Source organism: Candoia aspera, chromosome 1 (genome assembly GCF_035149785.1).
Source record: "Candoia aspera isolate rCanAsp1 chromosome 1, rCanAsp1.hap2, whole genome shotgun sequence".
In the NCBI taxonomy this organism is placed as follows: domain Eukaryota; kingdom Metazoa; phylum Chordata; class Lepidosauria; order Squamata; family Boidae; genus Candoia; species Candoia aspera.
The window spans coordinates 65,632,382-65,649,595 of record NC_086153.1 but is presented as its reverse complement, the minus strand read 5'-3'; the positions used below and the strand labels follow the sequence as shown (position 1 = coordinate 65,649,595).

At 37.2% G+C, this 17,214-nt stretch overlaps 1 protein-coding gene across 3 annotated transcripts in view; it reads left to right on the top strand.

Annotated features, from left to right (window-relative positions):
- The window catches only part of CRIM1 (cysteine rich transmembrane BMP regulator 1), a 159,528-nt gene that overhangs the window by 101,277 nt on the left and 41,037 nt on the right, over positions 1-17,214 (top strand). For all 3 annotated transcript variants that reach the window (XM_063305812.1, XM_063305821.1, XM_063305829.1), the window contains 4 exons: positions 1,026-1,146; positions 6,374-6,495; positions 11,612-11,794; positions 12,346-12,543. In XM_063305812.1, the coding sequence (XP_063161882.1) occupies positions 1,026-1,146; positions 6,374-6,495; positions 11,612-11,794; positions 12,346-12,543 (624 nt within the window). The remainder of the gene's footprint in view (positions 1-1,025; positions 1,147-6,373; positions 6,496-11,611; positions 11,795-12,345; positions 12,544-17,214) is intronic.

Below are 17,214 nucleotides of genomic sequence, written 5' to 3'. Positions count from 1 at the left end.
TCATCATATTAACTTCCCAAAACAAGAAATGTGCATTAAACTTTCTTTCCCGTATTCATACATTTCTCAGTGACCCACTAAATCTAGTCGACACACCACTTGCCTGGCATAAAGCTTCACTGCACTTCCCAAATGTTGCTGATCATTACCTATTATATATTTTTAATTACAATTCTGTTGTACATGTTCCCAGGCAAGCTTAACAAACTAGTGTAGATCTTCCAGCATGGATAATAGGATCCCCAAATCATGCATCATTTAGCACCTACATTACAACAAATATGGTTGACATAAATGACTGATCTTTAGGGATGTGTGGTTTGGCTCTAATCTGATTCAAATCGCCAGTTCAGTTCAGATTATTGACCTGATGTAATTCAACTATGCAGATCTATCAAAGGCAGTTAATTTGAAAATAATTGAGTTTGGAGATTCAGACATATTGGCCATGAATCAAATAACTAAATCAAACTTCTCACAGCCCTACTCTTTAATAATTCAGCAACTAATTTTAAAATATGATCCGTATCACTTAATGTTTATTCTGTGATGTGATTTGTTGTTAAGTGCCATCAAGTTGGTGTCAACTTTTAGGAATTATATGGATAGATTCTCTGCAGAATTGTCTGATTCATCTTGGCCTTTTAGTCCCTTAGTGATGCGGTCATTGGAGTCATAATAGAATCCATCCATCTTACTGCTTGCTATCCTCTTCCTCTTTTTCTTTAACTGTTCCAAGCATTATGGACTTCAAGGGAATTAGGTGTCCACACAATGTGTCCAGAATAATATAGTTGAAGCCAGGTAATATATAAGTACTTTGAGTGAGAATCCTGGCTTGATTTGTTCTATGATCTATTTGCTTATTTTCCTGGTTATATGTGATATTAAAAGTCTTCTCCAGCACCAAAGTTCAAATGATATAACATTTAAATCAGTAAATGAAATAGTTGAGCTTTCTTGTTATGTTTCCTAAAAAGATATTGTCTCATTTTTTTTTCCTTACCATAATTGTTTTCCAACAGTGTTCAGCATAGACTGTAGTACAGTGGAATGCCCTCCTGTCCAACAAGTTGCCTGTCCTTTGGATAGCTATGAAACTCAAGTCAGGCTGACAGCTGATGGATGTTGCACTCTTCCCACGAGGTTTGTTATACCTGATGTCATAGTTTCACAGTCAATGTATATTGAGGCTAAACTTAAGAACTTAAGATATTTGTGACAGAAAAGTCAAATATAAACAGATAGTCCTCAACTTATGACTGCAATAGGGACTAGAAAACTCATAGTTAAACAGTGCGGTCATTAAGTGAGGCATCACATGACCACACCCAATTTCACAACATTTTTGCAGTGGCTGTTAAGCAAATCACCATGGTTGTTAAGTGAATCACATGGTTTTCCATTGATTTTGCTTGTCAGAAGCCGGCTGGGAAGGTCATAAGTGTGAGAACCAACCATAAGTCACATTTTTCAGCACCATCATAACTTCGAATGGTCACTAAATGAATGGTCGTAAGTTGAGGACTAGCTGTACTAGTATGCTGATTATTAAGTAGTTTATTATTTTAGCTAATGTTTATAAAGTTTGTTGGGTTTGAAATGGAAGATTTCCTAGATTGAATAATCATTTCTGTGAAAGTGTTAATGACTGTCAGCCCTGGAATAATTTTCTTTCAGTCCTGGAATGTGTTTTGAGGAAAATCTTTTTCAAAAGAATTAAAATACAGCTTTATTTAATATGCGACATGTGTGGTGTGTATAAATAGATTTTATGTATGTATGGGTGTCACGTTTGTTTCCCCCAAATCTTTGGAGCATTATGTTTCATTAGTGGCAAGATACGTTTCCAGTAAATCCTATATGGCAAGGACCTGTGTGTGTTTTTTCAGATTAACAGCTATAAGATATAACATGTGATGCATTTTATTACTCAAATATAGCATTTCACTTTAGAAATAGTGTGCTGTCTGTGTCACAGAATATTCAGGCACCACTTCAACTAGTTGGGGAAAAAAGGGTAATCTGTACATGATGTGAATCAAAAGATCTGCAAGGATCTTGAAACTGTCCAGAAGCTGATCTCTGAAATTTATACCTGCCCAGATACTCTTTCTGCCTTGAGTTTAGTCCCCTTGTAGACTGTGGAGTATTCTTTAGTAGGGCTATGTAGTGCTTTGGATTTGAAGACAAAAAGGTGCTCCAGAACATGTGGAGACATAAACATGCACCTGTCTCCAGCTCCTTAAACTAAATGTATCCTTTCCAGGTTTGTACAGCATCTGGGGAGGCAACCATATGATTTTGGGAAAGATACAGCTGCTCTAAGAAGGTGCAGGCATGCTACATTTGCCTTTCCACATACTCTGAAGCAACATTTTGCTTTTCAGTCTAAAGTGCTATACAACCTAGTCATCTCCAAATATCACTATCTGCTTGTGGCAGAAATTGCCCTATAATTACAGATTATCACATTGTTCAGACATTAGTCTTATAAGTAGTAACAGAAATGTGTCAGAGGAAACAAATGTTAAGTGATGAATGTGAAAGGACTGTAAGATACCAGTCTGAGTAGTTTGCACTCACCCAGTTTCTTTTAACGGGAGAAGCATTTATTTAATACGGGGCATCCTCTAATAAGGAATAGGTCTGAACACACATGAGAACAGAAAAACAGGTACAACCAGTGCCAACTCAGATAGGAAGATTAGGGGGAAACTTTCAAATTGGGTGTGATCCAGCCAAAATCTGTTTTAAGGATTCTCTGGGTTTCTTACCATTCTTGCAACAAAATATATATGTAAAAGAGTTGAGGCTAGAACTTTTAGGAAAGGTTCTTCACAAAAATAGTTCAGATTTTCTTAGATTTGAATGCAACAAGTTTTTTTGTACTGAAAAAGGGTACTACGTTTTCTCTAGGAAAAAAAATGTAAGACTCTGGCTTCTATACAACAATAATCCCCTACTCTTGCCTCCCTCCCTGAAGACTTTGTCAGCATTTACCTGTGCATGCTTAGAAAATAGATACCAGGTATTACAGAGCTCTAACTTAATCACAATTTATTAGTAGCCTTGTTTCATTTATCTAAATTACTTACAAAATTTCAGCCTGGGTTTATCAATAAGAAACATTTTGCAAAAATTATTAAATGAAGCAAAGTTATTCATACCTTATCCCACCATGATGAGTTTCCTTCAGAAAACATCTGATGTTCCTTTATTTCAAAATCCAGTAATTTATACAGTTGCTTATATTTGTGGTATTTTAAGTTGTTTTCAATATTTAACATATATTAACAGCAGTTATTATAATATGGCTTGATGTTATTTTCATGGTGCATCTTTTGTACAAGGAATCACATCTCTCTGAAATTCAGTATCCTCTCTATTAATATTTTTATTTCCTCCAGTGTTGTCTATATACGTCTGTATGATGGTCATATTCTAAAGATTGGAATTAGATATCTGCTGGAAAGATGGCTCAATTAATCATTCCATGAATTTCATAAATCTAGTAGTGTCCTTTTTCTGTAAACTTTTAAATAACATGGAAACTTTATTAGAAAACCTGATATGAAATGTGGATAAAAATTAAAGTGATAAATCATTTATCATACTTTTTGAATTGCCATATTTCATTGCATCTGTATAAATAGGCTTACCCTTGATGGCACATTTCAGCCCCACTGTGGCCAGAAGAAAACCCTGTCTAGTAAGCTACACTTCAGGGTCAGCTTTAGCTTGAATAATTTTCATTAAGTTGCTGTCTTTTCTTTCGCAAAACTTAGATTCCAGAAATGTCTGGAGACAGGGCAATAATTAGTATTAATTATGTATTAATATTAAGTACTAATAAGTACTAATTATTTCATTCATATATATTTATCTTAGGTGTCTTAATTTATACCCTTTTTTCTGATATTTTTATACTATTCTGCTATCTTTGATTATACCTTACAAATTCAATGTTATTGTTTAATTATCCATGGAACATGTCACATCTGTACCTACCTATAATTTTTTTTTAATCTAAACTAAATTATTGATATGCTTTCTCACTTTCTCAGTACCTGAAAACTGACATATTGTTGGACAAGTTATTGTTCACTTGACTATGCTATTACTTACTGTTGTGGCCTTCAAAGTCCCTCTAAAGTTCCCACAACAGTTATCATCAAGATTCCATTATACAAAAAAAGAGATTCTGAGTTCACTGTTATTGAACAAATATTTCAGTCAATGCCTTCAAAGAGACCATAAAATACTAAAATGGCCAAAAGTAATAGTGAATAATATGTAAAAATTTAAAAAGCTGATCGGTCATCTCTCTCTGGTTTTTTCTTTTTTTTTGGTTTTTGTTTTTGTTTTAAGTAATACATCTTAACTAATCTCTTCAGAAGGAGATGTGTATAGCCAGATACCTGGAGAAAGGTTTCCATAAGTTTAATACCACTATTTCAAAAATACATTGTAGGCATAATCTCAGTTGATGATGTTGATAGGACTTCATATGATACATGCTGAGCAAGAATGCCTGGAAACAAAGTTTTGATGATGTTGGTAGGACTTTATAAGATGACGTGAACACATTCTGGACAATATTATTTAGAAACAAAGTTGTGAATATTTTCAAATGAGAATATTGATAACCCAGTTTCTTGGCAAATGATGAAAAAAGAAAGTGGATCTTGCTTTTGCTCACAAGGGGCACAAGCAGAAACCACTTGCAAGGGGAAACCAGGCTATCCAACCAGGCCAATATATGCCATGCTGGAAGGCTTCTGAAGTAGAGATTGGATTTCTAGGTGTGCCTAGGAAAATACCTAGAACTATAATTCTTAGGTTCTTGGCAGAAAAAAAGGAAGAACATCCTCCCATACCATTATAATAGAACACTGTTGGACTCAGTTGTATCTATGGGGGTTGGGAGAAGGGGAGGTCAGACTGGTAGCAGCATCTCAACACAAATCCCATCCCTTTTCTATGTGTGTCACAATGTCACATACCCCAAAGAGGCAGAGTTTAATTCACAATGCCACTTTAGTCATTCTGATGGAAGTGCCAATTGCACTGTGGATGTGCCGGTTGGACTTCAGGTATAAACACATAGCTTAATGCTGATGGAGCTCTAAATGGTATTGTAGTTGTGGCAATATTGCTATGTAATGCTGATTGATGAGGTTCAAGGCTCAGCAGGCAGGATACTGCATATCTAGCCATAATTATGAGCATTATAGTGTTGGATTAGGAGGTTTAATCCTCAGCACAATTATTTCCACCCCCCATTTCTTAATAGTCCTCCCCATTTAGAGGTCTTTTTGAGCAGAAAGGTTTCAAGAACTTAAATTAATCCTGAGTAGAAAGTGTCCAGTCATCAAGCTTGAAAATTTATAATTATTAGGGTGGCAAATATTAATTTTCTTATTAAATATAGGAGGGAAAAGAGGTTAATCCACTACCACAGATAAGTGGCCTCCCCCTGTATTAAAAAAAACAAAGAAACTAATAGTTACTTTAATCCTCCCCTTTAGTTTTAGAGGATTCAAGTTTGTTTACAGCATTTTTCATTCTGCTAAATTAAGGATTTGAGAAGGCATTTGTAAATATTTAAGCAAACACTGAAGTATGTACTTTCCCCCTGATGCTAGTTTAGCTACCTGTGATCTTAAAGAACAGTTTGGACGTTTCTCTTGTGTAATTCAGAAATCTCATCCTAAATATTTCTTGTTAGAAGATTAAATCTTGACAGTTTAAAGGTTGTTATGCATACAAATATGTTCTGTTGAAAAAAGAAACTGTGTCCTGAAGATGTCTGGGAATACAGAAGCTCCTGAAGCTGTGCAGTTCCCATGCAGAACAATCTTTAAGCAATTTAAGTTATAAATGAGGTGGAAATTTGACAGGTATGTTGATGTTATAATTGGAAATAGTAGGAGTTACAGATAACTCAATTACCCCTCCTACCTTATCAAGCATTTCCATGTCATTTGAAATTAAACCTCTAGATTTAGAGAACCAGTGCTTGTTTAGTTTAGTTTAATTTAGTTTAGTTTAGTTGTAACGACTCTCCCAACAACTGTAAGAAGTAGATACTAAATTACATATGATTGAAAACATTAGTGACTTTTTAACACATTTACACCTACTCCAGGCTACAGTGGGATTTGGAACACCAGTCTTCAGATAAAAGCTGAACATTGTCCTTGGGACATTCCTTTTTTTAATTGTGTTGTGTTTATAACAGTCATGTTGTCTTTTTATTATGTAACAGATGAAAACCATTTGGCTGTCACAGTTGCTTTTTTTCTGTTTGTTTTTTCCACCTCATGTATTGCTTCACTTATTTATGGAGCTTTCAATGCTTCGGTTTCAGGTGCGAGTGTCTCTCAGGTTTATGTGGTGTTCCAAAATGCGAGCCAGGCTACATCCCCCAAATAGTGTCACGTGGAGACGGAACACCTGGCAAGTGCTGTGATGTCTTTGAATGTGTCAATGGTATGTTATGTTGACAGTGTATTTGGACTAAACATTTTGAGGTACTAATATATGAATATCATTAATACCTTCCTTGCTATGCAGCAAACAAGGACAAGTAAAAATTATGTTTAAAAAATGTAATAGGTCCATTTTTCCTCACATAAAATTTATGTTGCAGATCTTTTATATTTAGGTTAAATATCAGCATTTGCATTACTGTCTATTTATTTCTTTACTTCATATGAAATTACTGACTTTAGCTTCCTTATAAACTCAAATAGTGAATTCTGAGGAGCGTGCTGACACAGATAGTTGGAGTTTTGAAAAAGTATGCTACCTATAGTTTCAGCTAAAAAATAAGCCACAGGGAAAGGTGCGGGGAATAAAAAGTCTTAACTAAAAGAGTTGTGTTTTTGAGTTGTGACATGCATCAGATCTTGCAACTACTGATACAGATCTTCCTTACAGAGTTGTTTCCTGTACATCCCTGGTTCTTGTTCACTGAAAATCAAGGAGCAAGTTAAAACTTCTGGAATGCTTCCTGAGGCAGAAGACATCTTGTCTGTTCTTCCTCTTTCTTACATATACAAGGAGATCATTTTAAAATATTTAGCTTTAGCTAAAGAGTTCTGTGGAGTGTATTCTATATTACAGTAGCTGAAGAAAGTAGAAATCAGGATTTTTTGTTTTTATACCCATATTTCTGTTTTGTTAGTTATACATACATAGATATATACATATGCACATATATACGCACAAACAAATATATTCAAGTATACACGCCTGCCTTTTTGGTTTACCACTCAGTCACCACAGTTGGGACCGGCAACTCTGTTGCTAAGCAGTACAGTTGCTAAGAAGAAAAATCACATGACCGCAATGGGCTTATGACCTCACTTCCCATTCAGTTGTTAAGTGAAACATCATATGACCACGACTTACTATTTTAGTTCTGCACCACTCCTCTTGCGCACCCACTTGCACCCTCGTATACCTGAGGGGTGCCGTGCCTCTCGAGCAGCTGACCCGCACCTCTCATACACACTCGCGCACCCTCCCTGACCCACACCACACCTCTCGTGCACCCTCTCACTCCCACTTACCTACCTGCCCACCTGGGACTTGGAACTTCCTGCTAGCTTCCCCACTGACTTTGCTGTTCCAACTGCCGTCATAAGGTGGAGGATTATCTGTATGTTCCTCTTTGCTGGAGACAGAAGCCACAGTAATGCTATATTCTATGCAGCAACTCATGTCTTCTGCTTTCATAGTTGGGTGTTTCCAATTCAGTAAGTGTATTAAGAGGAATAACCAAATTTTCACCAGCTCTTCATTTGCTTGATAAAGAGATCTATCCTGCCTCCCTGTCCAAATATGATCAGCTCCAGGCAGCTCAGCTGATACAACAGATTTCTCTTAGCTCTTTACCCCAAATTTCCTCAGGGAAGGGAGGGGTTCCTCAAATGGCCAATCAAAGCAGAAGAGGCAGGAGACAAAAGTTCTTTTTTATCTTTTGAACAAAGAATAGCTCTCATAAAGTAAAAAAGCAAGGGAGGAACTGTCCAGGAGAAAATTGGTGAAGGCAGCATGAGCTTTCCCTCAAAGTGGATCAGATTCCAGACTGCAGCAAGATATGGCACTCTCTGTTAGTCCCAAGGCATGTTAGAAAAGAAAAATTATAGCTTGCTGAGGACTCTCCTTGCACATTGACAGACCCAGCATTAATGCTGTTGCTTTCATCTTTGGTAAATCTGCTCAGTTCAGAACCCAGGTGGCTCTAGTTAGTTAAAAATACTGTCTGAATGGTGTGACCGAATAGTAAGTTGTAACCAAGTAAAACTGGATTTATGGTAACCCTAGACAAGCAAAATTATTCCAGTATTAGTGAAATTATAAAGAGCCAGTTTGGTGCAGTGGTGAAGACAGCAGGCTAGAAATCAGGAGAACGTGAGTTCTAGTTCCATCTTAGGCAGAAAGCCAGCTGGGTGACCTTGGGCCAGTCTCTCTCTCTCAGCCCTGGGAAGGAGGCAATGGCAAACCACTTCCAAAAATCCTTGCCAAGAAAACTGCATGGACTGATCCAGGCAGTCACCAGGAGTCAACACTGACTTGAAGGCTCACCTTCATCATCAGTGAAATTATAAACTATACAAATAATTATTAATACTGGCTACCTTTAAATCCAAAAAATGAATTTGGATTTAATGAACTACTTATTTAAAATCACTTAATCAGTTATACATAATATTAATTAGATGCAAATAAAAATTATGAAAGTGTTTAGTCACTTAGTAGTATACAAACATAAATTTGTTATGAAATCTGGATTATGAACTTAAAAATATTACATTTTTGGAAGCATTATGCCGTTAACCACCTCAAGTCCGTCTTGATTATAAGACTTGAGAAGACAAGAAGCTTGCTTTAAAGTACACTATATAGATTATTTTAAATCTTGTAACATTTAAAATATTTTAAATACTATTTAAAATGCTGCATAATTTTTTCAAAGCAAATAGCCAAATAAGTAGATAGCTATAGGTGAAACTGGTGCAGTGGCTTTTGTCTGTTTTTAAAACTACTCCAGAAGTATTTCTGTAATTTCTCAGTGTAAAAGTGATAGTAAAGAAAACAGTTCTGTTCCAGGATTGTGTATTAACTAGTGATAATTCCATTTAAGTAAAGTTGCTGTATAATATTTGACCACAGAGCAGATGTGATACCTGTAAATGGCAAGTTTATTTAAATTTCTTTTCCTTTTTTTTTTTTTTTTGCTGTAGTGAATATTAATATGAACATTTAAAAACAAATCAGCAATTCTAGTATCTATCTATGGTAGCAAACTATTTTCTGTGATAGTATAACAAACTGCGTTTTCCATTGTTTTCTGACATTACTAAATACTTTATTCTTTTTTATTTATTCATTTATTTGCAAAGTTTGTATACTATGTCAATCAGAGTCTTTAAGTGGATTGCGGCTAGTTTGTATTAGAGAAGTGGTAGAAAATGGGTATTGTAATACTGGGAGCATAGGCAATTGTTGTGTGTATTGTTCTTAGCTTTGCAGTCTTTGAATTGTGGGAACAACAGCTAGTATGTACCGTATTTCCACACTATTCCTGCAACTGTATTCATGTGTCCTGTCCTCATGACCCTTCAAGAAAAAAATCTAATTGCACAATTAAGGAATTCATTCTGCATTTGATATGGGGGCAAGGTGTGTGAAAGTCTGACTGTGCATGTTCACTTAGAAATTATGAGTTTAATGATGTTACAGCTTGTGTATGTGAAGAATATAAAAGTTGTAGTCATCATCCCAAGAGGACTGTGTTTTGCACCTGAGACAAAAAGAAATCCTAAAAGTAAAACAATAATAATAAATTAAATAATTAACAGTTTGCTGGCCTTTCTTAAGACCCTCAGACCTGCTCTAGAACCCTACAGGCTACTCTTGTATATTCTCCCCTTCCTCAAATTTAAATTCTGTCATCAAGCTAAATTTGGGGAATTAATGACACAGATTTACATCCCCGCCCCCTTCCATTGTAGGAAATAGGAGTAGGTAACGTTAGTCAGTTACACTGAATGTCTATTTCCAACCATTGGCTGTTAATGAAGAAGGCAAAGAATATGGACACCACTGCTATGTGCTGCATTTCTGTTTCTTGTCCAATTGGAAATATTTCTGTGACGTGGTTGTTTGATATATGCATGCATACATACATACACACACACACACACATCCTGGCTTGGCAGGATATGCTGTTAGAATATGCATACAGTTGTTGTTGCTTATTCGTTTAGTCGCTTCCGACTCTTCGTGACTTCGTTTAGTCGCTTCCGACTCTTCGTGACTTCATGGACCAGCCCACGCCAGAGCTTCCTGTCGGTCATCAACACCCCCAGCTCCCCCAGGGACGAGTCCGTCACCTCTAGAATATCATCCATCCACCTTGCCCTTGGTTGGCCCCTCTTCCTTTTGCCTTCCACTCTGCCTAGCATCAACATCTTCTCCAGGCTGTCCTGTCTTCTCATTATGTGGCCAAAGTATTTCAGTTTGGCCTTGAATATCGTTCCCTCAAGTGAGCAGTCTGGCTTAATTTCCTGGAGGATGGACTGGTTTGATCTTCTTGCAGTCCAAGGCACTCTCAGAATTTTCCTCCAACACCACAGTTTAAAAGCATCGATCTTCCTTCTCTCAGCCTTCCTTATGGTCCAGCTCTCGCAGCCATATGTTACTACAGGGAACACCATTGCTTTAACTATGCAGGCCTTTGTCGTCAGTGTGATGTCTCTGCTCTTAACTATTTTATCGAGATTTGTCATTGCTCTTCTCCCAAGGATTAAGCGTCTTCTGATTTCCTGACTGCAGTCAGCATCTGCAGTAATCTTTGCACCTAGGAATACAAAGTCTTTCATTGCTTCTACATTTTCTCCCTCTATCTGCCAGTTATCAATCAAGCTGGTTGCCATAATCTTGGTTTTTTTGAGGTTTAGCTGCAAGCCAGCTTTTGCACTTTCTTCTTTCACCATCATAAGGCTCCTCAGTTCCTCTTCGCTTTCAGCCATCAAAGTGGTATCATCTGCATATCTGAGATTGTTAATGTTTCTTCCAGCAATTTTAACTCCAGCCTTGGATTCCTCAAGCCCAGCATGTCACATGATGTGTTCTGCATACAAGTTGAATAGGTAGGGTGAGAGTATACAGCCCTGCCGTATTCCTATGCATACAGTACTTTATGGCATACTTTGATGTGTAAATTCAGCCAATGGTAGATTATTCAATAAACCCAGTCAGTAGTCCTTCCCTTCCTTTAAAAAAAAACTGTCATAATCCATAGACTCATTATCATTGATCACCAGTTCCTTGTATGAGTAGTACATGTGTCACAAAACCTTTTTCTGTAGGATGAGGGATGCTCTGGAAAAGAATGGGATATATCCACACGTAGATACTGTTATATATTTCAGAATCTCTGAAAACAGAAATCCAGGTTAAACAGAAGTTCTGATTTCTTATCTGAATTAGGACCAGCTAATTGCACAAAACTGTATTTCACGAACGAAGCCTTTGGATGTTTTATTGTTCAGCATCCTCATAATAATATCTTTTTCCTGTTTGCTATTTTCAGAAGTGAAGCCAGCGTGTATATTTAATAGCATGGAATATAATGATGGAGATACGTTCCGAATGGACACTTGCCGGTTTTGTCAGTGCCAAGGTGGTGTATCTATTTGTTTCTCGGCACAATGTGGTGAGCTACACTGTGATAGATACTATGTACCGGAAGGAGAGTGCTGTCCAGTATGCGAAGGTAATTTTTTTTTTAACTTGGCTTTAGGAATTGATGAATATTAACCTCAAAAGCTAAATATAATGTACTATAGCAATAGTTAAAAGTTGATATGAAAGAAGCTTGACGTTGGTGACATGAGCTTGGTTATTGATATATTTGATATATTTATATACAAATTTATATGCAGTACTTCTGGTGATTATTCACAACTCTGATTAATAATGCAAAGCTTATTGTAATTTCATATAATCTCTATAGTTCATATATTTCCTATAAGAGTAGTAGTTCTGCCATTTTCCTATTAAAAGTAGACTACATCTCATAAGGTACTACGTATAATTCATTGCTGGTAACATTTCAGAAGAATAATTTATGTTTTCTGATGCTTTTAAAGCATACAGCCTTGCAGTTGTACCAGTAACAATGTGGCCTTGCAGTATATCACTTTTAATCTTGACTTGATGAATTCTGAGAACTTTCAAGGCACTGTTAACATGGAATATATATTAATCACTGTAAGTGAATTAAACCATCTAAGCCTTATTTAATTGTGCTTTTTTTGCTTTTAGATTCCATTTCTCCAATTAGTAACCCTGCAGGCTGTTATGCTAATGGTCAGATTCAAGCACATGGTGACCGCTGGAGGGAAGATGACTGTACTTTCTGCCAGTGCATCAATGGGGAGTCCCATTGTGTGGCCACAGCTTGTGGACAAAGTTGCTTGAATCCTGTAAAAGTTCCAGGAGAATGTTGCCCAATGTGTGAAGGTCAGACATGGGAAAATTAATTACCTCTCTTTTTTGTGGGGAGGGACGCATAGCTTTGATTATAGTGTTCCTATTTTTAAAAACAAAACAAAAGCCCTTCCCTTATCTAATAACAGAAGAACGTGTGCCATCAGCTTTAACTGCAGTGAATAGCACGCATTTGTATGACTGCATTAGACATGAGATAATACAGGCTGCTGCCGTATTATCTGCAAAACAAAGGGGGAGACATGACATTCTGTGAAAAATCTCTACATCTATAATTAATTTGAACATTTGTTTGTGCCAGTTTTCACTATAGCCATTTTTTTCCTCACTTGCTAGTGTTTCAGACCCACTTTAATTTTATTATTAAAACTTTTTGTTCACTCTGATCTGCAGCTTTCATGGAATGGGGGATGATAACACACTGTTACATGGTCAGTCAGATTTGACCAGATCTCAGCCTTACTGAGGGCAGCCTTTCTTCTGCCTTACTCTAAATGGGAGAAGAAGAACTGTATCTTCTTCCTGTTGTCTATATAGTGAATCGGAGGGATGGGAAACATCTTTATTGGCCGGGCAACTGAGCCTATTCTTTGCTCTGGTAGTTCCACTGTCCACTGATGCTATGAATCAGGACCTTTGCCCTAAGACTGGCTATGCATCTTTATCCCTAGCACATTTCTCTTGGCAGTCGAGACATATTTGTACTATCCTCCGTTATGCAGTGGAGTTTGACTATGTGACAGCACTACTGAGAGTACATGAAGCTCTCCTATTGCGCCTACTCTGAATAGGAAGAAAGGAATGCTTCCAGTTGCCCAGGAAACTGGCTGATTTGTCCTGTCTTGCCATGTTATGGGAGTTCGTATTTTTTCTCTTAGGAGTATAAAAATCCCCAACATGAATTGCATTTCAAAGTGGCATGGAAAATACACATAAAATGTTCTCCCTATGTTAGCATAGCAGTACTTTATACAATATTGAATAGGCATAGAAAAGTAGTCAGCTTTAAGTTTTGGGAATTTATTGGGTCAAAGAAGAAAAGGTAGATAAAATACAGTCTTAGGCATGGAATTATCAGTCAGAATATATTACAAGTAGTCTTCGACCTCCGACCTTTCATCCAACAACCATTCGAACTTACGATGGCACTGAACGAATGGTGGTTATGATTGGTTCTCAGAGTTCCGGCTGTCCCAACACCCCGCGGTCATGTGATTATGATCTGGGTGCTTGGCAACCCATTCATACTTACGACCACTTACAGCCACTTGCCAAGTACCTGCGATCACATGATCAATGGGGAATCCAGCAGGGAAGGTCTCATGTCTCTGGGGTAAGTCTACCCCCCTGTGTATCCTCCCCAGTCCTTCTGCACTTGCGCTGTGCTGGCCACTCGCACAACTCTCAACACACCTCCCACGCACTCTCCCTGACCCACATGACACCCCTCTCTCACACCCTTGTGCACTCTCCCCGACCCACCCTTGCACACCCTCACGCATCCGTGCTGTGCCTCTCATGCACACCCCTTCTCTCCCTCCCTCACCCAGCAGCAGTCACTAACCTGCCTGCTGGCCTGGGATTTGCAGCTTCCTGCCAGCTTCCCCACTGACTTTGGTTGTGGAAATCCAGCGGGAAGTTGCCTTGCCTAAAGACCATGGGATTCAGTTAAGCCGCCCAGAGTCACTTGCTGAGATGGTCGAGTATAGAAATCGAATAAATAAATAAATAAATGATGGCAACTAGGACTGCAGGGACTGCAGTCACTAAGCGATGCAATCGCACTTTACAACCACATTGCTTAGCTATGGAAATTCCAGTCCCAATTGCAGTTATAAGCTAAGAGCTATCTGTAGTACTACTTTTGAATCTTAGATCTAAGGGGTATCTAATAAAGCTGAATTGGCTTGATTACAGTCATTGTAAAACTATTTTCAGTTTTCCATACCATGCTTGGGTCTCACCAAAAAAAAAAATGCTTTGGGGCAGCTATTCAGTGACCCAGTGTATGAAATGCTAGTGATAGATCATGAGTACTTTACATTCTTTAACCTCAGAGCTCTCTCCCTGACTAATCTTTCTTGTTGCCCATGACTTTGTTACTTTGATTTCTTGCCTGAATGCTTAAGGGAAATTCATAGCAACTTGCCACTTGAGATGTAGCTCATTCATGTGGTCTTTAGAGCCTTTTCCTGGAAAGGATGGGCAATCAAATATAGAGACTGAAATCCAGCAGTATAAAAATGGTTTTTATTTTTTAATACGACCTATCTCTTTTGAAAATGGTGAACTTGCATTGCCCTTCATATTAAAAACTGAGATTCTGAATGGGCTTTTTCTTTTTAATGAAGAATAGGATTCAACTAATCTCTCTTCAAAGATTTACCATATTCAGAAGTTTTCTGAGAAAGGTTTTCAGAATCCTTTTTTGACCTCTGATTTTGTAAACTCCATACTTGTATTTATTCTATAAAGGTTTAATTAAAAGATAAAGCTAAGCAATGCAGTTCTAAAATATTTTGTTGCTGCATTAGGAATTTGGACACCAGGAAGGAAATTCTCTACAACCAAACTTGGAACTGGTATTTTTCATGTAATGAACTCAGGGAAAAGAAAAGCTGTCTGGAATGTTAACTATGAAGATGGAAAACATTTAGTCACCCTTGGAATGATATGAATGTTTTTCCAGGAAGCTTAAGTAAACGCATATTCTGTAGCTCAGAAGGCAGTATTTAACTTTTTTTGGAAGATAGACAGTGTTCCACAAAGAACACGGAAGTTTAAAAAGATCATTAAAAATAGTTTTGTCAGGGGCAAAGAAACTATTTAGTTAGCTAAATATTTCTGCTTATTTTCAGACATTTGACTTTATTTTAAAATACAGCAAAGATATTTTAAAAATGTTTAAAGGAACATTTTCAAAGTAACATTTTATTTTAAAGTAACATTTGCAACTATAGCTTAAATTTAATGATATCCTATATGAAAATAATGTCTTGTACAAGGATATATTCCAAATTTTGTCAGTACTGTATGTTCTACTGCACCACCAAGAATTGCTTTTCAGGAGTATGGAAGAGTGAACAGATAGTAAGATTTGCCTATTTACTATTTGAAACCAAAAAAACAGAGTAAGGGTTGCTGTTACAGTATATTATTAATTTTAAGCAACTCTAATAATTATATTTTTTACTTTGTAAATATAAATGATATGTTTCATTACTTTTGACTTCCCCAGCCAAAAACTTTCTGTTCTTCTCATGAACAGAAATAATTGTTGTTAGGGTATGCAAAATACTGTGGGAGTCACTTAATAACTTTCCAGATGCCTGAAAACGAATACATGTCTGTGTATGTGCGAAGGATTTTGCTAGCCTGAATAGGAGAAATACTCTTAAAGCTTTAGTAGAAACTCACTACTATAGTTTCAGTACTGAGACTGGGATCTTAATGTAACATCAGAAAGCCTACCTCTACATGGAGTAACAACAGACGAGAAAATTGATGAGATTTCCAGGAAAATACAGACTTTGGAATTTTGGTACTGCATTTGTACTGCAAACAAGCACAACTTATGATCAGCTAAGCCAAATGGCAAGATAGTGGCCTTTCAAGGTTTTTCTTTGGGGGCCGGGGGAGCCAAAAGGACAAGAAGCTTGATAAGTTCTTTGAACTGTAGGCTGCATTTGACTTGAGTTCCAAACTGCACAGCTTGCAAACAATAATTCTGGAAGCAGTACATTTATAGTGCAAAACAGATTGCCCAAATGCTTTTCCTATGCAGTATTAGCTAAGAACCAGGTTCTGGAACAAGGTTGCCAAAGGTAGCAGAGGCCAATGAAAAATCAGCTGGTGAAATAGAGCAAGATGAGATTGCCATCTCATCCAGAGAGAAGCAGGAATGTCAGAAAAGAGAACTAGAAAAAACATGAACCAGAAGAAAAAGGCTAAGTCAGGAAACCCTGAAAAAAGAGCTGAAGTTTCTGCTTGCCCATTCACTCTATATTTGTTGTGGCTATGCTCATGCAGGTAAGTTTGGAGGAAACAGAGATAAGTTTCTGTACTAAGCTTTTGAGCAAGCAGTAGTTTCTGCCTGCTTCACAGTTTAGTGTGAAATGACTTGAAACAGTGAAGGAGGGCATCATATTTTATACTGGATTTAGATCAAGTGAAAGATATGCCTCTCAGAAGGAACCCATGGTGTGTTGCAGCAGCCCTGGGTGTACAGTCCATTCTTTACCTCTGTAGGTCTTGCTGTTCACTTGCCAACTCTGGGATTTTGAACAACCATACAGATTCCTTTCCTGCCTATTTTACTAAGGAATGAAAAAGCAAGTTGAGTTATGCTCTCCTTCTATTCAGTTGATAATAATTAGCAGACCAACACATATAATGATCAGGAGTTTGTGTCGTTTGGGAGAATGCAGCTATTATTTGAATAGTTCCCCAGTAAGTTAAATTGAAAATTCAATGTGATCTCCTCTATTCCTATTCATAACAGTTTCTTCATGATACTTTGCATTGTTTCTCTTAAGTCTTCCTGTTGGGTGCTAGATTTCTTCTGAGAAAAAGCCCTCTGAAAAGAGAAGTTAGATTGCCCAGTTTACTAAGTCAGAGGAGAAGTTCAATATTTCCTTTATTCAAAACTGAAGAAACATTGCAGAACTGAAGAAACTCCTCCCC